This window comes from Oncorhynchus masou, chromosome 9 (assembly GCF_036934945.1).
Source record: "Oncorhynchus masou masou isolate Uvic2021 chromosome 9, UVic_Omas_1.1, whole genome shotgun sequence".
Lineage (NCBI taxonomy): Eukaryota > Metazoa > Chordata > Actinopteri > Salmoniformes > Salmonidae > Oncorhynchus > Oncorhynchus masou.
Genome location: NC_088220.1, coordinates 18,082,319 through 18,102,014, shown reverse-complemented (window position 1 = coordinate 18,102,014; position 19,696 = coordinate 18,082,319). Strand labels below are relative to the sequence as shown.

Sequence of the window (19,696 nt, the reverse complement as noted above, 5' to 3'; positions counted from 1 at the left end):
ATTGTTCTCGGATTTGCTTAATAAAAGGAATTAGAAATGTTTCATACTTTTACTTTTGATACTTAAGTATATTTAAAACCAAATACTTTAAGACTTTAACTCAAGTAGTATTTTACTGAGTAACTTTCAAATTTCTATGAAGGCATCTTGACTCGCGTATGACAGTTGGGGACTTTTTCCACCACTGCACATATTGCTCTTGTAGGTTTTGATTTTGCGGACACAACTCCACAGAAGAAGACAGTTGATTTCCAGTGACAACATTGGGGAGAACGCCTCTATGATAGCAGTGACGGCTGTATCACAACCGGCTATGATTGGGAGTCCTACAGGGCAGCGCACAATTGCCCAGTGTCGTCCGGGTTCGGCCAGTGTAGGTCATTGTAAATAAGAATTTGTTCTTAACTGACTTGCCTAGTTAAATAAAATCATTTATATTTAACTTAATTATTTGGTACCACAAGCAAACCTTTTGGGGGGAAATCAGGAGTCATCTGAGGGGATGGAGCAGAGTTTAATGGTTGGGAGGGTAAAGAGAAAAACATTGTGATTGCATGAATCATTGTCATACAATAGATGGAAGCTTAAAATACATATTTATAAAAGCAGATATGCATAAATGATCATAATATTGAACCATGTTCAAAACTCGCAGTTTATATTATAGTACTGTACTACTGATAGAACACTTACATTTTGGGGGGAAAACTATGCAAACTTGTTGAAAAAAAATATGTAATGTATTAGGATACCTGCTCCTTCCTTTGTCCATACCACTGAAACTATTATGTATAAGTAAAGGAATTTGGTCTTCAAGTGACGTACAAACTTTCAAATCAATGTCAAGCTAAAATCAAGTTTTGTGAAATGGAAAATAATTTAAATCTGAAGTAATTTTGACAATATGATGACTAAATGTTTGTTCTAATTCCTGCTACCGTAGCAGAATATTTCTCAATAAATTACTAATCTACAAAAAAAGAAACTCTGGGTATTGATCATTTTAACAGGGCAAGCAAATGTTCTATTTATTGAAAGCGATGACAGCATGCACATGGACTCACACATACCAATATGTCCAAGGCAATGTCACACCTCAGAAATGTTCAATCTTGACACTTTAAAGTGTGTGTGGTTTCTAGAGTGCAGCACAGCACATGGAGGTTGAGAGAGGGGCTTTGCAAATCTGAGGGGCAATGTAAGTGTGTGTGTACACCTCAGGGACCCTGAGCAGAACATGTACGTACGTGTGTGTGTGTGTGTGTGTGTGAGCAAGAGTTTCCAGTGAGCTGCACCCTTGATTTGATTTTCCTGACCAAAAATATATATAAATCAGATATATCAAATTAAAGCAACATAAAAAAAAGAATGATAGACAACTAGAGGAAGGGCTGTCCTCTTCAGGCCTTGTATTTTTCCTTCCCTGTTTCACTAATGACACAGATGTGCTGGAAAACAAACAGAAAGGAACCAATGAGACCGTTTTACTCAACATCGTTTATCTAGCTGAGAAAATCTGTTCAAAAAGTACTTACATTTAAATCTCTGAAGTACTCGTTGTAGTCTAGCGCATATCCCACCACAAATTTGTCTGGAACCTCAAATCCTATGACTGGAAAATAAACAAATGAAGTAAGTGTGACAAGGTGGAACTATAGTTTTCGTCCATGTTTCTCGGGGGACCCTAATTTGGTGTTGAACATGTGAAAGGTATAAAAAGCACCCTTTAGTCTTTTTCAGTAAAGAGCATAGAGTTGTATAGTAATCACAATGTTGTTTCTGTCCCATTATGGTGTCTGAGTGCACAGGCTTCCAAGTAGTTCTACTTCTCTGAGTTGGAAAACAAACTGAAAGGGTGCATTCTGCCCCCTTAGTATGTCGTTTGACCTTAAAACCTACTCCTTTAATAAACTTGGCTTGTTTTTTGTTTTTTTACATGTCTTGGACTATTTCCCTTAAATGGGCCTAGAACCTCTATTTAATCAGAAGGTTAGGTACAGTGCATTCGGAAAGTATTCAAACTCCTTGACTTTTTCTACATGTTATGTTACAGCCTTATTCTAAAATTGATTAAATTGTTTTTACCCTCAAATCTACACACAATACCATAATGACAAAGCAAAAACAGGTTTTTGGTCATTTTAGCAAAAAAAATTTTTTTTTAATAAACAGAAATATCACATTTACTCAGTACTTTGTTGAAGCACCTTTGGCAGTGATTATAGCCTTGAGTCTTCTTGGGTATGACGCTACAAGCTTGGCACACCTGTATTTGGGGAGTTTCTCCCATTCTTCTCTGCAGACCCTCTAAAGCTCTGTCAGGTTGGATGGAGAGCGTCGCTGCACAGCTATTTTCAGGTCACTCGAGATGTTTGATCGGGTTCAAGTCCGGGCTCTCGCTGGCCACTCAAGGACATTCAGAGACTTGTCCCGAAGCCCATCCTGCGTTGTGTTGGCTGTGTGCCTAGGGTCGTTGTCCTGCTGGATGGTAAATCTTCGGCCCCAGTCTGAGGTCCTGAGCCACCTTGAGCAGGTTTTCATCAAGGATCTCGCTGTACTTTGCTCTGTTCATATTTCCCTCGAGCCTGACTAGTCTCCCAGTCCCTGCCACTGAAAAACATCCCCACAGCATGATGCAGTCACCACTAATGCTTCACCGTAGGGATGGTGCCAGGTTTCCTCCATATGTGACGTTTGGCAATCAGGCCAAATAGTTCAATCTTGGTTTCATCAGACCAGAGAATTTTGTTTCTCATGGTCTGAGAGTCCTTGAGGTGCCTTTTGGCAAACTCCTTTGGCTGGCCCCTCGACCAAAAAGGCCTGATTGGTGAAGTGCTGCAGAGATGATTGTCCTTCTGGAAGGTTCTCTGATGTCTACAGAGGAACTCTGGAGCTCTGTCAGAGTGACCATCGGGTTCTTGGTCACCTCCCTGACCAAGGCGCTTCTCCCCGATTGTTCAGTTTGGCCGGGCAGCCAGCTCTAGGAAGAGTCTTGGTGGTTCCAAACTTCTTCCATTTAAGAATGATGGAGGCCACTGTGTTCTTGGGGACCTTCAATGCAGAAGGTCAACAGAAATGTTGGTACCCTTCCTCAGATCTGTGCCCAGACACAATCCTGTCTCAGAGCTCTTCAGACAATTCCTTCGACCTCATGGCTTGGTTTTTGCTGACATGCACCGTCAACTGTGGGACCTTATATAGACAGCTGTGTACCTTTCCAAATCATATCCAATCAATAGAATTTACCACAGGTGGACTCCAATCAAGTAGTAGAAACATCTCAAGGATGATCAATGGAAACAGGGTGCACAAGAGCTCAATTTCTAGTCTCATAGGAAAGGGTCATTTCTAAAATCTGTTTTGACTTTGTCATTAAGGGATATTGTGTGTAGATTGAGGAAACATTTTACATTTGTATTTAATCCCTTTTAAAACAAGGCTGTAAAGTAACAAAATGTGAAAAAAGGTGTCTGAATACTTTCTGGATGCCCTGTATCGGTCTTCATTATAGTATGTGTGACAGCACAATGCCTCAGGCTATTGATTAAGATGATTCACTGAAGCCATTTAGCAGTGTTGAAGTGAACTCACAGTCTGGTGTGTAGCCAACACTCCTTGGTGTCCTCTTCACCAACAAACTGAAAGCACAAACCAGGAAGTTGGTCATGTGACTGATGGTGTTACAGAATTCAAATACAAAGGAAAACATGACAGTTGGAGGTTTCCATATAACTTCTCTGTAAGCAGAAGTAAGTTGCACTGTACGGTACCTTTGCTTGATTCTACATTTACATCAAAGATGTATGGACAAATATTTAACTTTTTATAACACTGCTATGTAAGATAGAGACTTGGGGATTACTTTACCTTGCAACTTTTACCATTTTTGGGTTGTACTGTTTGAGAAGTTGCAGCAAGGTCTTCATGGTCTTTCCTGTGTCAATAATGTCCTAAACATATGACAAAACAGTGGGAGTCACTGCCAAATGTCTATAATGCTGACATAGCAAAAGGTTTAAAACTTAACTATGAGGAAGAAGTAGTCATAACATACCTCCACAATCAGGACATTCTGTGTAAAAACACAACAATTAAAAATAAGAGGCAGAGACGACAGAGTGTAACTGTTAGCCTATATCAAATATAAAAGCTACTCCAGAACCCATTTAGAAATGTGACCTGGGATGTATCCTGTTGAACCCTGCAGCCATTATAGTTATTCCTTCTTGTACTTTAGACTGCATGAGAACCCCTTCAAAACTTTTGTCAAAGTAAAAAAATATATATATATATATTTTTTACACGTGGACTTATTTTTCACTTTCTATGCTTATAGTTGATCCTCAAGTTTGTATTTTTGTTTCGTTAAAGAGAAAATTGGTAAACACATTTAGCTGAGTCATGGGATTCTGATGTAATATGAGTTGTTTTGGAGCATTTCTAACATGCTTTAGACCCATTTTCATAATGCATTGTAGTCTGTGGCAACTAATGACTCAGCAAAAGGTGTCAACCAACTTTCTCTGTAAAGAAACAAACCCCCCCCCCCCAAAAAAAAAAAAAAAAAAAAAAATTGGGGGGAGTGACTACAAGCACAGGAAGAGTAAAAATAAGGCCACATGTAAAAATGGGTGAATTTTCCCTTTAAGAAGGTTACACATTTGTCTGACTGCAAACAGTGGAGGCTAAACTAGATAACTGAGGAATGATCCCATGTTTGACAGACGGATCTATAGAAAAGGTCAGTTGAAAAGGTTTCTTTACCTTCCCTGTCAGTGTAGACAGGTCATCCCCTCCAATGACTTTGATTTCACCTGTAGATTGGTCATTCTGTGTAGACATGTAATAAACAGGTGAACAGGGATAGGGACTTTGTCCAGACAGGTCTGCTGTTATTGACATCTCTAGTATCTAGCATTTCCAGATGGAAATAATGGAAATGTAGTACTAATAGCAGCCAGTCTTAGTATTTACCAAGTAAGCATTTACCAAGTTAGCATTTATTGTGGATACAAGCCTAGTTGATTGTCAGTCAAAACAAGTTTAAGGTAGTGCAAGAGATTAAGGTAGTGCATGTTGACATTTGGCTCAAAGGTCAAATGAAAGCTTAGGTGCAATTGTGAAACCAATGGACTGAATAAAATATTATGTTCTCTCCATTATGCCGTTTTTGGCAATGCCTGTAATAAATAAATTAAATAACAATAACATAAAAACTAAATACTTCTAACATCTATAATAAAATAGTAATAACTCATGAACTACATTCCAAATGGCTCCTATTCCCTTTATAGTGCACTACTTGTGACTACTTTTGACCAGGGCCCCTGCAGAGTGTGCACTTAAAAGGGAATATGGTGCCATTTGGGACACATATTTGAAGAATAGAGCGAAGAGTGAGCCGTACGCAGTAGCTCTTGAGGCGGATGAAGTCCACTGTCATAGGAATGGAGCGGTCGCTGTTACGGTTTAGGGCCTTGATGTAGTCCAACAGGTCTGCAAAGAACTTGTAACCCCCCTTGAGCACGCAGAGGGCCACGATATGGTGCCCCCCCATGTCCTTCATAATCTCCCTGGCTAGCCTCTCTGTCCTGTAGACACGGAGAGAGAGGGTGGTCAGTCAGCACTGGTTCCTGTTTCCTATGTCTGTTTGAATAAGGGGCTACACTCTTAGAAAAAAAGGTGCTATCTAGAAACTATAAGGGTTCTTCAACTGTCTCAATGGAATAACCCTTTTAGGTTCCAGGTAGAACCCTTTACACAGAGGGTTCTACATGAAACCTAGAAGAGTTCTGCCTGGAACCAAAAATAGTTATCCTATGGGGACAGCTGAAGAACCCTTTCGCAACTAAACTGAACTGCCAGCCTCACGTGGATGTGATCAGTTAATTCATTTGATTATAAAAAAGTTTGTGGCTCTAAATCTAAATCCTTGTGTAAACAAGTAACATAGGCTGAATGATTAAAACAACTAACATAGTAGTAAAATAATTAACATTAAAAAATGACCAGCTTGAATATGTATTGCAATTGAAGCTTAGTTGACATGTTCTTTCATTGCAACATCTATGGATCTGCCCCTTTTCCCCCCCAATTTCGACTAAAATGACATACCCAAATCTAACGGGCTGTACATCTGGACCTGAAGCAAGGATATGCATATTCTTGATACCATTTGAAAATAAACACTTTGAAGTTTGTGGAAATTTGAAATTAATGTAGGAGAATATAACACATTTGATCTGGTAAAAGATAATACAAAGAAAAAAACAAGCGTATTTGATTTTTTTTTGTACCATGTTGGAATCGGCTAAACTTTGATCATTGAGATAGGAAATGAAAGAGACTGGGTTTTATGTCTCTGAGGAAAGACAGATGGACATCTGTGTATTAGATGAAAAAGGGGTTGAGGTCAGGACGTGAGGACAGATTCTCTTAAGAGAGTAATAAATGTTCGGAATCCTGTTACCCTCTTTATTAGCTTCCTGTAGAGCCAAAAAATGTAAGGATTGGAGAGAAAGGGGAGTGTCTTAAGTGGGATGTATATAACTGTGATGTGAGAAACGTTTTGCGGCCTGATTACAGCTGTACAGAACCTTTGGGATAGAATTCATCTCAGTTAAAGCTTCTCTAGTGTCCGTGGGTTATTTACTCTGAAAAATAAGAACCTAACAGAGGGTGTTGCGAGCAGGGTTCACCATGGTTTGTAATCAAACCATAGAGTCCACATCAGTGGAACAGGAGCCGGCACAACAAACAAGGTAGGCTAGTTCCTAGATCTGTTTCCACTCATTTTGGGGAGATGAGAATCGTTGGCTGAACTAATTATGGGATATGGACCTGGAGAGCCTGAGTTTAATTATATAAGTCCTTATAAGTATACTTATAAGTATATAAGAATGGAACTTTCCCCTAGCGGCTTATAGTTTCTGTTCGATTAATAAGTGGTGTCACGTTCTGACCTTTATTTCCTTTGTTTTGTATTTATTTAGTATGGTCAGGGCGTGAGTTGGGTGGGCAGTCTATGTTTGATTTTCTATGATTTGGGATTTCTGTGTTTCGGCCAAGTATGGTTCTCAATCAGAGGCAGGTGCCATTAGTTGTCTCTGATTGAGAATCATACTTAGGTAGCCTGGGTTGCACTGTTTGTTTGTGGGTGATTGTCTATGTTGATGGCTTGTTTCAGTGCAGCTCGCATTAGCTTCACGGTTGTTATTTTGTTTACTGGCTTTTTGTATAGTGTTTCTGTGTTCAGTTCTTTCTTTAATTAAAACATTCAACATGAACACATATCATGCCGCATTTTGGTCCTCCGATCCTTCTCGTCTCTCCTCTTCAGATGAGGAGGACGACCGTGACAAGTGGTTTATAGAGATTACAGTTTCTATGTGATGGAAGACGTATTAGATCACGTTTTACCTAACTTTTAGTAGAGTACCGATGGGATTTACAAAGAGTCCCACGTGGTATCATTTTACATTGAAACAATCGTTAAAAGGGTGTCAATTGTATGTTCTATGTTGGTACAATACGTGAAGGATTTGTTATTAGCGTCAAAAGACGAAGAAACTCATGCGAGACCGCACCACATTGGTATGACAAAGCACAACATGTTACTAGTGCAAGATGGTAGTTAACGTAGATTTTCCCCATTTAACAATTTCATAAGATTGGTGCTTTGAATCCTGCGTTGTTAATGCCGTTGCCTGGGGAGGGTGAATCGCTTCAGATTACTCCAAAACCTAGGCCTGATTTGCAAGAGACAGAATTGGAATCAGGAAAAGTATAGTATCCAGATGGCTCTAGTTACATGAACAAAGAAGGGAATAGAGTAGAGTGCGCTGTGTGTGGTAAGCATTTGGAGAAATTCATGATTTGGGTACATTGTGGTCACCACGGGACATGTTAGCAGCGACAGGAACACCAATAAAAATGGTCTGGAGGTAGATGTATTAGAATAATGTCAGTTAACCAGTAAATTAGCAGTGGTGAAATGTGAAGCTCATACAAGTCGTACAGATAAAATCGCCATAGGTAATGGTAAAGCAGACAAAATGGCTGAGGCGGCTGCCTTGGTGAGAGAAAGTGTTATGGAACCACATGTATATATTTTGCGGATTCCTTACGACGAGACATTGGCTAAATTTGCCACAAGAAAACGTATTTTGGGTTGAAGATTCTAGGCGAAATGCCAAGGGAATGGATTCTAAAGGTAACACTTAAATTATATGACCAAACACTCATTGCAAATGCAGAAGGCCTTAGGATTTGTCTAAATCATTAGACATTCTATGTGGTTTTATTTTTAAATACATTTACGTTTGATGTCGTCTTATTCTGGAATGGGATTCTAGAATGGACGAAAAGGTGGAAGGGTCACGCGTAGGTAGCATAGGGGTACCAAACCTAAAATGAACTTTACATTTTTTGATATGGTATGATGGATATGGAGAATCACGAGGAAAAGGAGACCCATGAATCATTAGACTCGGAGAGATACTATCGCCGTGGAGTGGGATTTATTTGAAGGAGTCTTTTCAATTCAGTTAAAATGAGTTTGCAGGAGGATGAAATGTTTGGAATAGGTATTTAAATGGTTTCCGAAGGACAGGGAAAGAAAGGGAGAGGAAACATTTTAATGGTGACGACAGCCCGGAATATAAAAAATTCCTAATGAAGAATGATCAACTTCATTAGGAATTAAATAGACAGGAGGGTTTCATTATAAAATTCATGAGAAACACCATTCTCTATCCAAATTGTACCATTACTTTAGGAGATTATTATTATTTTTGTAGGGAGTTATAAAGAGTTGTAATTCTAAATAGTTTATTTTTGATTTAACATGTGTTTTTTTGATCACGTATTTGAAAGGGGTAAATGACTAGTTCCCTGAGGTCCTGGTTTTTAGGGTACTTATACAGAGGTACTGTGTTCAGGCTGCATATAGAAAGTGGTCCTGGTTTTTAGGGTACTTATACAGTGGTACTGTGTTCAGGCTGCATATAGAAAGTGGTCCTGGTTTTTAGGGTACTTATACAGTGGTACTGTGTTCAGGCTGCATATAGAAAGTGGTCCTGGTTTTTAGGGTACTTATACAGTGGTACTGTGTTCAGGCTGCATATAGAAAGTGGTCCTGGTTTTTAGGGTACTTATACAGTGGTACTGTGTTCAGGCTGCATGTAGAAAGGAACATATATGTTAATAAGGGATGACAGTAACTTCAAATAGACTGTGATATGTATTGCTATCTTCATGATCTGGTAACTTAGAACATGTTTTTTTCAGCAGTAACATTATGTTATGCTTTTTGACATTTGTCGTAGAGATGTTATTAAGAAAAGTTTAATGTCATAATTCGTCAGAGAGTCAATGTTTGTCTAGTTTCCTGAAACAGAAATGTAATGAACTTAACTGTTGTTATGATCTGTGCTTTTTTGAGGTTATCATGGAAGATGAGGTCAGATCGTGTTTCAATGCATGGTAGAAATAATTTGACCGTAGACAGTGTGTGTGAACCTCAAAACCCTCCCTAACCGGCTGAAGAAAGAGCGACGAAGGTGTGCTATGAGAGACAGTGACTTTTACCACTCCTATCTGAGTCAGAGCCAAAACCAGGGCTGGGGTGCTGAGAGAGCTTGTGGAGTGAGACCAGGGTTGGGGTGCTGAGAGAGCTTGTGGAGTGAGACCAGGGCCGGGGTGCTGAGAGAGCTTGTGGAGTGAGACCAGGGCCGGGGTGCTGAGAGAGCTTGTGGAGTGAGACCAGGGCCGGGGTGCTGAGAGAGCTTTTGGAGTGAGGCCAGGGCCGGAGTGCTGAGAGAGCTTGTGGAGTGAGACCAGGGCTGGGGTGCTGAGAGAGCTTGTGGAGTGAGACCAGGGTTGGGGTGCTGAGAGAGCTTGTTGAGACCAGGGCCGGGGTGCTGAGAGAGCTTGTGGAGTGAGACCAGGGCCGGGGTGCTAGAGCTTGTGGAGTGAGACCAGGGCGCTGAGAGAGCTTGTGGAGTGAGACCTGGGCTGGGGTGCTGAGAGAGCTTTTGGAGTGAGACCAGGGCTGGGGTGCTGAGAGAGCTTGTGGAGTGAGACCAGGGCTGGAGTGCTGAGAGAGCTTGTGGAGTGAGACCAGGGCTGGAGTGCTGACAGAGCTTGTGGAGTGAGACCAGGGCCGGGGTGCTGAAGCTTTTGGAGTGAGGCCAGGGCCGGGGTGCTGAGAGAGCTTGTGGAGTGAGACCAGGGTTGGGGTGCTGAGAGAGCTTGTGGAGTGAGACCAGGGTTGGGGTGCTGAGAGCTTTGGATGAGACCATGGAAGATGGAGTGAGACCAGGGCTGGAGTGCTGAGAGAGCTTGTTGAGACCAGGGCCGGGGTGCTGAGAGATGAGACCAGGGCTGGGGTGCTGAGAAATGAGACCAGGGTTGGGGTGCTGAGAGAGCTTGTGGAGTGAGACCAGGGCCGGGGTGCTGAGAGAGCTTGTGGAGTGAGACCAGGGCCGGGGTGCTGAGAGAGCTTGTGGAGTGAGACCAGGGCGCTGAGAGAGCTTGTGGAGTGAGACCAGGGCTGGAGTGCTGAGAGAGCTTTTGGAGTGAGACCAGGGCTGGGGTGCTGAGAGAGCTTGTGGAGTGAGACCAGGGCTGGAGTGCTGAGAGAGCTTGTGGAGTGAGACCAGGGCTGGAGTGCTGAGAGAGCTTGTGGAGTGAGACCAGGGCCGGGGTGCTGAGAGCTTTTGGAGTGAGGCCAGGGCCGGGGTGCTGAGAGAGCTTGTGGAGTGAGACCAGGGTTGGGGTGCTGAGAGAGCTTGTGGAGTGAGACCAGGGTTGGGGTGCTGAGAGAGCTTGTGGAGTGAGACCAGGGCCGGGGTGCTGAGAGAGCTTGTGGAGTGAGACCAGGGCTGGAGTGCTGAGAGAGCTTGTGGAGTGAGACCAGGGCCGGGGTGCTGAGAGAGCTTGTGGAGTGAGACCAGGGCTGGGGTGCTGAGAGAGCTTGTGGAGTGAGACCAGGGTTGGGGTGCTGAGAGAGCTTGTGGAGTGAGACCAGGGCCGGGGTGCTGAGAGAGCTTGTGGAGTGAGACCAGGGCCGGGGTGCTGAGAGAGCTTGGGAGTGAGACCAGGGGCGCTGAGAGAGCTTGTGGAGTGAGACCAGGGCTGGAGTGCTGAGAGAGCTTTGGAGTGAGACCAGGGCTGGGGTGCTGAGAGAGCTTGTGGAGTGAGACCAGGGCTGGAGTGCTGAGAGAGCTTGTGGAGTGAGACCAGGGCTGGAGTGCTGAGAGAGCTTGTGGAGTGAGACCAGGGCCGGGGTGCTGAGCTTTTGGAGTGAGGCCAGGGCCGGGGTGCTGAGAGAGCTTGTGGAGTGAGACCAGGGTTGGGGTGCTGAGAGAGCTTGTGGAGTGAGACCAGGGTTGGGGTGCTGAGAGAGCTTGTGGAGTGAGACCAGGGCCGGGGTGCTGAGAGAGCTTGTGGAGTGAGACCAGGGCTGGAGTGCTGAGAGAGCTTGTGGAGTGAGACCAGGGCTGGAGTGCTGAGAGAGCTTGTGGAGTGAGACCAGGGCTGGAGTGCTGAGAGAGCTTGTGGAGTGAGACCAGGGCTGGGGTGCTGAGAGAGCTTGTGGAGTGAGACCAGGGCTGGAGTGCTGAGAGAGCTTGTGGAGTGAGACCAGGGCTGGAGTGCTGAGAGCTTGTGGAGTGAGACCAGGGCTGGAGTGCTGAGAGAGCTTGTGGAGTGAGACCAGGGCTGGAGTGCTGAGAGAGCTTGTGGAGTGAGACCAGGGCTGGAGTGCTGAGAGCTTGTGGAGTGAGACCAGGGCTGGAGTGCTGAGAGAGCTTGTGGAGTGAGCACAAGCTCAGGTGGGAGAAACGGAAGTATCTACTTGGTTATTAACATCGGGACATTATCAAGGGCCATGAAATGTGACAGGCAAAAGTTACATGTGCTGTTGGGGAAATGAACTGTAAACGATATCTGAAGAAGACACGTTAGAATGATAAGTGCCGGGTGAAGGACAGGGGGGTATACGCCCTGCTAACTATTTAAACTGAAAATGCATTGAGATACTGATCTTTCTTTACCAGGCCACCCATGACAGGAAAACAGGGAAAAGAGGGGGCTGTAATGAGAAGAGTTATGACCGGCAATAAAAGGTGGTTTATAAATGGGATGATCTGTGCTAAGTTGGCAAACTGGAATTTGAGCCCTGGACTCCAAGTAAGAACTGAGGTCAGTCATTCTACATTTGGGTTGGATAATTTATAAAATGTTTTAGTTGTGATTGGGATGCAGCGAGAGAATTGCTGAAGCACGATGAGGGGTGGATGCGCTGCTAACATTTATGTGGCCGAGAGTCTCCAGAAACTTATCTCTAAGTGTCATCTTGAGGGGAGGTGGTTTGTTTGGGAGACTGACTGGATGATAGCTTGGGACGAACATTAAAGGTTTTTTACTTTTTTTTTTACCCTGTATAAAGAGTTTTTAATGTTACATCGCATCAATGAGTGGTGCTAAGTTATTAAACATGTACTTCGTTTCTCTTTTCTTTTCAAGTCAATATGTTTTTAGGTTTGGTGGAACATGAGGGTGTTCTTTGTTCCAGAGGAGGGAATGATGTGTATTGACAAACTGATGTGAGAATGTGTTAGTAGGTTTATAACTGTAGAAAATGCATTAGAAGTATCGTGTGTTATGGGTTAGATGTAATGATAGAGAAGTATCATTCCCAGAGACTGAATATTGTTACAGGAGATAGAGCTAACTGTACACAATATGGGGATTTAATTGAACGTTACACATACCCAGATCATGGTGAAAGTAGCAGAGCTAGTGTTGGTCATTTCAGACACTTTTGTCAACTTTCAGTAATGAGTTTGTCAGAGAAGGCATACAACTTAAAATAGCAACTGATCCCTGTATACAGGAGGCCACGCCGCCAGAAGGACTAGCTACAGATCCCTGTATACAAGAGGCCACATCGCCAGAAGGAACATTTGCTGTGATAAGAGACATGTGACTCAAGAGTTTTTGTACGGTTGGAACGCCCCCATTTCTGACAGATGGTAAACATTTGACATACCTCCCAGTAGATTGGGACCGAACCACAGTAAATGGTAAGTGTCAGAAGGTGGCTACTTATCAACTGTTGGGGCCCAGAGTCTACACGTTAACAAAGGTGTTTACAAACGGGTGGGGGGTAGATCGGCCTTGGGATGAGAGATGTGTACCTAACTTGAGCACAGGGATGTTTTATCCGCAGGTACCAACTGTAGCAGAATACAGGAGGTCAGTGGAGATGTTGGTGGCTAGAGACCAAGGGATAAACTGGGAAACAGGTCGGGGGTATCTAAAACGTTCAGTCCTAGACTTATCAGTAAAACACAAAGACAATAGGAGAGCAGGAGACAAATACCAAGCAATAGCTATTCTCACAGCAGTCCCTATAGGGACAGTAACAGGAGCAGTAGTAGAAGCGTGGAATGCTATATTGATAGCATGGAATGGGAATACTGTGCAAATGAGGGGTATTGTGAGACTATAGTCATGGGCCATGTTGGAAGTAGCAATGGTTACTTTAGTAGCAGTGTTGGGATATCAGTTTATGATGACTCATGTCACATGGATTGGTTACTGGTAACTGGTGTCCGATGGGAGGACAGGGGATGCGGTTATTCAAATATCAAGTATGTTCTCAGGAAATAAACCATGTGTTGCAGTGTGCATATCCTCAGGTGGAAGCAGCGATATAACCAAGGGCACGGGCTCAATTCTGGAGATTGAATGTACATTAAGAGACACCAGGCGGGGTGTTGAAACAGCATTGGTTTGAGAGACACTACTCCATACTAGAGGTCGACCGATTAATCGGAATGGCCGATTAATTAGGGCCGATTTCAAGTTTTCATAACAATCGGAAATCTGTATTTTTGGGCGCCGATTTCCGATTAATAAAAAAAAAAAAAAACTTTATTTTTTTATACCTTTTATTTAAAATGGGCAAGTCAGTTAAGAACACATTCTTATTTTCAATGACGGTCTAGGAACTGTGGGTTAACTGCCTTGTTCAGGGGAAAACGACAGATTTTCACCTGGTCAGCTCAGGGGTTTCAATCTTGCAACCGCACAGTAAACTAGTCCAACGCTCTAACCATTGCACTCCAAGAGTAGCCTGCCTATTACGCGAATGCAGTAGAAGCCAAGGTAAATTGCTAGCTAGCATTAAACTTATCTTATAAAAAACAATCAATCACTAGTTATAACTACTAATCCAGTTTAGCAGGCAATATTAACCAGGTGAAATTGTGTCATTTCTCTTGCGTTCATTGCATGCAGAGTCAGGGTATATGCAACAGTTTGGGCTGCCTGGCTCATTGCAAACTAATTTGCCAGAATTTTACGTAATTATGACATACATTGAAGGTTGTGCAATGTAACAAGAATATTTAGACTTAGGGATGCCACCCATTAGATAAAATACAGAACGGTTCCGTATTTCACTGAAATAATAAACTATTTGTTTTCGAAATGATAGTTTCCGGATTCGATCATATTAATGACCAACGGCTCTTATTTCTGTGTGTTATTATGTTATAATTAAGTCTGATTTGATAGAGCAGTCTGACTGAGCAGCAGCAGGCCCGTAATCATTCATTCAAAAAGCACTTTCATGCGTTCTGCCAGCAGCTCTTCGCAAGCGCAGCGCTGTTTATGACTTCAAGCCTATCAGCCTAATGGCTGGTGTAACTAATGTGAAATGGCTAGCTAGTTAGCTGGGTGTGCGCTAATACTGTTTCAAACGTCACTCGCTTTTAGCTTTTGTGGAGTGGCTTTTGTGGAGCGATGGGTAACGATGCTTCGAGTGTGGCTGTTGTCAATGTGTTCCTGGTTCGAGCCCAGGTAGGGTCGAGGAGGGGGACGGAAGCTATACTGTTACACTGGCAATACTATAGTGCCTATAAGAACATCCAATAGTCAAAGGTATATGAAATACAAATGGTATAGAGAGAAATAGTCCTATAAATACTATATTAATGACAACCTAAAACCTCTTACCTTGGAATATTGAAGTCTCATGTTAAAAGGAACCACCAACTTTCATATGTTCTCATGTTCTGAGCAAGGAAATTAAATGTTAGCTTTCTTACATGGCACATATTGCACTTTTACTTTCTTCTCCAACACTTTGTTTTTGCATTATTTAAACCAAATTGAACAGGTTTCATTATTTATTTGAGGCTAAATTGATTTTTGAGGTTTTATATTAAGTTAAAATAAGTGTTAATTCAGTATTGTTGTAATTGTCATTGTTAACATTTTTTTATATTTTTTTTTTAAATCGGTATTGGCTTTTTTGGTCCTCCAATAATCGGTATCGGCATTGAAAAAAATCATAATCGGTCGACCTCTACTCCGTACAGTACCTGCAGTGGTTAAGATCGTCATGTCTCTCCGTGGGGGGTGCATAGTTTTCATGTGAATTGAGATCCAACTGCATAATGGGTGAGTGAAGACACCATGACACAGGAAGCGGAGCGAGAGAGAGACTAGATTCCACTGTAAGACATACAGATGGTTGGGTCTGGGAACTACTATAAACATCAAAGTTGGATTGGGGTTTAGCTGCTTTATGGGTTAATGCATCATATGATAGAGGAGGGGATAGAGGGGTACTGTGAACAAAATGTTGAAGGCATTGATTTGAAAGCAGATACAGTGCTGAGTTACCTCAAGAGGATGGAACATGGATTAGGGATAGACACTTGCATATCAGGTGTTGGTGCCTATCAGGTGAAATGGAGAAGATGGGGAACAAAGTGAAAATGACATGACTTGGGAACACCTCTCAGAACCTGGGGCCTGAAGGGGAAGACTGGGTGAAAGCATGAGGAAGCTTTTTAGAGCTTTCATTTTTGTGGAACCCAGCAGGAAATTATCCTGGAGGCATAGAGTCAGGTGAAGAGAGAGTGGGAATTCAGACTTTGGCTTTCATGCATATATAAACATGCATAGCTTATCACATTGTTAATACTGTTATGTTTTACGTTGGGTTTTTTTGCTTTCCAAGTTGTGCTATCACTCCCTTAGGAACAGAAGGGGAAAGTGGAGAAACTAAAACCTGCTCCATCTGCCATTGAAGGAGACCGCAGATTCAGCTGGAATGGCATTTTGTTGTGTGACCATAGTTCAGAAGGCCATAAGTCTCTGATTTTGTACACCTTGCGGTGAATGTTTGTTTAATTCATGTTTTATAATCATGTTAGTTTTTTTCTATTCATGTTATTATTGTTTGTCCATTTAAGCAATTTCCAAGTTTATGTAAAGTGAACATTAGGACGCTGTTGTTCAAGAGGAAGGACTGTTAGAATCGGCTAAACTTTGATCATTGAGATAGTAAATGAATGATAGGAAATGAAAGAGACTGGGTTTTATGTCTCTGAGGAAAGACAGATGGACATCTGTGTATTAGATGAAAGAGGGGTTGAGGTCAGGACGTGAGGACAGATTCTCTTAAGAGAGTAATAAATGTTCGGAATCCTGTTACCCTCTTTATTAGCTTCCTGTAGAGCCAAAAAATGTAAGGATTGGACAGAAAGGGGAGTGTCTTAAGTGGGATGTATATAACTGTGATGTGAGAAACGTTTTGCGGTCTGATTACAGCTGTACAGAACCTTTGGGATAGAATTAAACTTAGTTAATGCTTCTCTAGTGTCCGTGGGTTATTTACTCTGAAAAATAAGAACCTAACAACCATCATCTTTGAAATGCAAGATTAAGGCCATAATGTATTATTCCAGCCAAAGGCGCAATTTAGATTTTGGCCACTAGGTGGCAGCAGTGTATGTGCAAAGTTTTATATTGATCCAATGAACCATTGCATTTATGTTCAAAATTTTGTGGTGTCAAGACTGCCAATATGCCAATATCAGATATGTCTACATCCTGGGAAATGTTCTTGTTACTTACAACCTCATGCTAATCACATTAGCTCAACCATCCCGCGGGGGACCCACCGATCCTGTAGAGGATTTATTAAGACCACACTGCTAGTAACAACCTACCTGTCAAGGATGAGTCCATGTGGGATGTAGACCCGGTCTAGGTCATCAGCGTAGTGCTTTGGGATGCAGAAGAGGTCCAGGTCATATCCCTGCTCATCATCGCTGATCTGGAACACAGATCACATGCTGACAATCTACCTGATCAATACCATGCTTGTGATGTGGAACTGCTATGACGAAGCAGGGAAAGGGTTAAAGAAAGCACATGGGTGTTATCTAAACGGGAGGCAGTGGGAATAGAGGTGAAGACACTAAAGGTTGTTCACTTTACAACTATCACAATGCACCCTCCCCTCTGTCTGGTATCACTGGTGCAACTGACTTCTGGCAGAGCAAATCACTGCCACACTTGCTGCTGCAGCTGCAGACTCCACTCAATATTGACCGAGGCAGGTGAGAGCAAAACGCACATTGCCAGCCCCAATTCTTGGAAGGAGGAATCAGTCCACTCCAATCATGCAGTCATCTAACACACCCCTCCAGCTTCTATTAAAGACTCCACTGTTTGTCCTTGGCATCGACTTTGAACTAATACAAGATTACTCTGCGAAGAAGTATCTCAATTTATATAAACACTGCCTCTTTTCAGAGATGCCATACTAATTCTGGAAGCGATATACCCCATATGTTTTCAAATCTAATTTCCTACTGAGAGGTCAACAGCCCTGCACTTGAATCCAGAGAGTGGGATGTGTGTCCCAAATGGCACCCTATTCCCTATATAGTGCAGTACTTTTATATGGAATAGGGTGCCATTTGGGATGCACAGAGAGCTTCATCAGAGTCATGTGACAGCAGAGTGGCCACCAGACCAGGCCCAGAGGTGCCCTGGGATTGGGGTGTGATCACGGGTCTCTTGCCTGCCCTGGCCCCTGGCTGACATTTACACACTCTGTATGACCATATAAAAGGGTTACTTATAACAATGTAGTTACATGTAGGCCGAAGCTACATGGACTGTGGATAATCCTATGAGACATGTCCTCACATTTTCTGACCTGGGACAACTGTGTGTTCTCCTTCCCATGCCAGTCCAACTGAAATATATTCCTATGTACTCATGTGATTTGGCTCAGAACAGATGACGTTCACGTGCAGAGAAATGAGGACTGATAATGAGCCATGCAGGTACTAGGCAGTTGTCTGGGGACTACAGATCCTACAGCAGTCTTCCTCCCACCTGCTGTCTACTACAGGTGCTGCTGTACTGGGCTCAGCTGGTGGGAGAGCAGGAGAACAGTTCCCTCAAGCTGTCTTATAGCTCCACCAACAGCACATCACATCGTACTATGTAGCACTATAGTCACAAATGTGCAATCGAGTCATTACTAAATCAAAAAGAGCCCTTCAAAAGACGACATTACAACCAAGCTATGAATCATAAGTTGACCTGAATGTAAGCTTGTACTAGTGTAGAGAAATGTACTTTGTAACCTTGTGAAAGCAATGTGTGTTGTTATGATACAATAATTCCTATCTAAAGATGGAGTGAGGCTTTCCTCCCCGCAGTGGCCCTCTCTTACCTATCTCTTTTAAACAAGGGCCAACTTATCAGCAGTAGGGGTGAATGTAACACTGCAGTTTCTCCAATTTCTCCTACAGACTAACTGACTCTCCAAGCCATGTCTGCAAAATCTGCTGCATTCAGCATGTTGTCTGTGTCATCAATCGATAACAAGTTTGATAGTAAAATGAAATGCTATACTGACATAGGCAATCAAATGTGTTATTCTGTTGGAAATGGCTACAAAAGCTAAATGTGTTCTTCTGCAATTTACATCTTCTTGTACTTCTGTAAATATATGGTGAAATATATTGTGAAATATAATGGTGAAATGCATACCAGTAAAATGAGGACATCATATGCTGGTTGCAGTACAGCAGTAATCCCCAAAAGCCTGTAGGCTGTGGTTTTCCAAAAATAAACTATTCTGGGTGACAGGACTGAACCAAAAAACATGTATTGGTTGGAGAGACAAGCAATAACATATATGGCATGCATATATATTCGTTTCGAAGTTAGATTATATAACTTGCATTTTGTTCGTATTTTACAGAAAACTACTCTAGTGCTATTATTGGTCAATTGAATATGTATCCGTATATTCGTCCTACTGTATGAATCAAGATTAGTAGTATGGTGAGTATAACATGTGCCATGTGTGTTAGCACGCGTGCGATGCCCCAGGCCGCGTTTAGTTATGTAGCTAGACAGCTATTTTTGTTGTTGAGATGAACATGAGTGATTTAAGGTGAGCGTGCGATGACAAGTTTGAAGCATTAAAAAGGAACACATAAAGGACATCGTAATAATTCGGAAAATGTACATTTACGGGGCGAATGGCGCGTATTTCCGCTAAAAAAAGTAGTTACGACCCATTCCTCTTTGACACTAAATAGCAGTCATGCTGAGTTCGCAATATGAACGAACAACCATTTGAATCAGCGTTGCAAGACTTACCACAACACAGGGGCTGCTTGACGCCATGTCCGTATCGTCGTTTAGATCACGAGCCGCTTTTTCTCCGACAAGATTTTTGTTTTTGCTCGTCTCTGTCACCTAAAATGAGTTTCACCTTTTTAACAGCAGACCACCTAGCAACCTACGTACAGTAGATCTTCCGCAAAACCTCTGCAGGACGTGCGGAGCTGGTTGTAGGACT

General features: G+C 42.5%; 1 protein-coding gene across 1 annotated transcript; it reads right to left on the bottom strand.

The window, feature by feature from the left end:
* Positions 1-498: 498 nt before the first annotated feature.
* Positions 499-19,696, bottom strand: hprt1 (hypoxanthine phosphoribosyltransferase 1). Its single transcript, XM_064973358.1, has 9 exons — positions 19,495-19,696; positions 17,034-17,140; positions 5,408-5,591; positions 4,765-4,830; positions 4,055-4,072; positions 3,868-3,950; positions 3,592-3,638; positions 1,536-1,612; positions 499-1,448 (listed from the first exon to the last, which is right to left on the bottom strand). The coding sequence occupies exons 1-9, from the start codon at positions 19,519-19,521 to the stop codon at positions 1,401-1,403; spliced, it is 657 nt and encodes a 218-aa protein (XP_064829430.1). The 5' UTR covers positions 19,522-19,696; the 3' UTR covers positions 499-1,400.

Coding starts and splice junctions, on each gene's coding strand:
- hprt1 (XM_064973358.1), bottom strand. CDS start 19,521: ATGGCGTCAAGCAGCCCCTGTGTTGTG. Junction 5,592..17,033: donor CATGGACTCATCCTTGACAG/GTAGGTTGTTAC, acceptor CCGTGTCTACAG/GACAGAGAGGCTAGCCAGGG. Junction 1,449..1,535: donor AGTACTTCAGAGATTTAAAT/GTAAGTACTTTT, acceptor TTTGTTTTCCAG/CACATCTGTGTCATTAGTGA.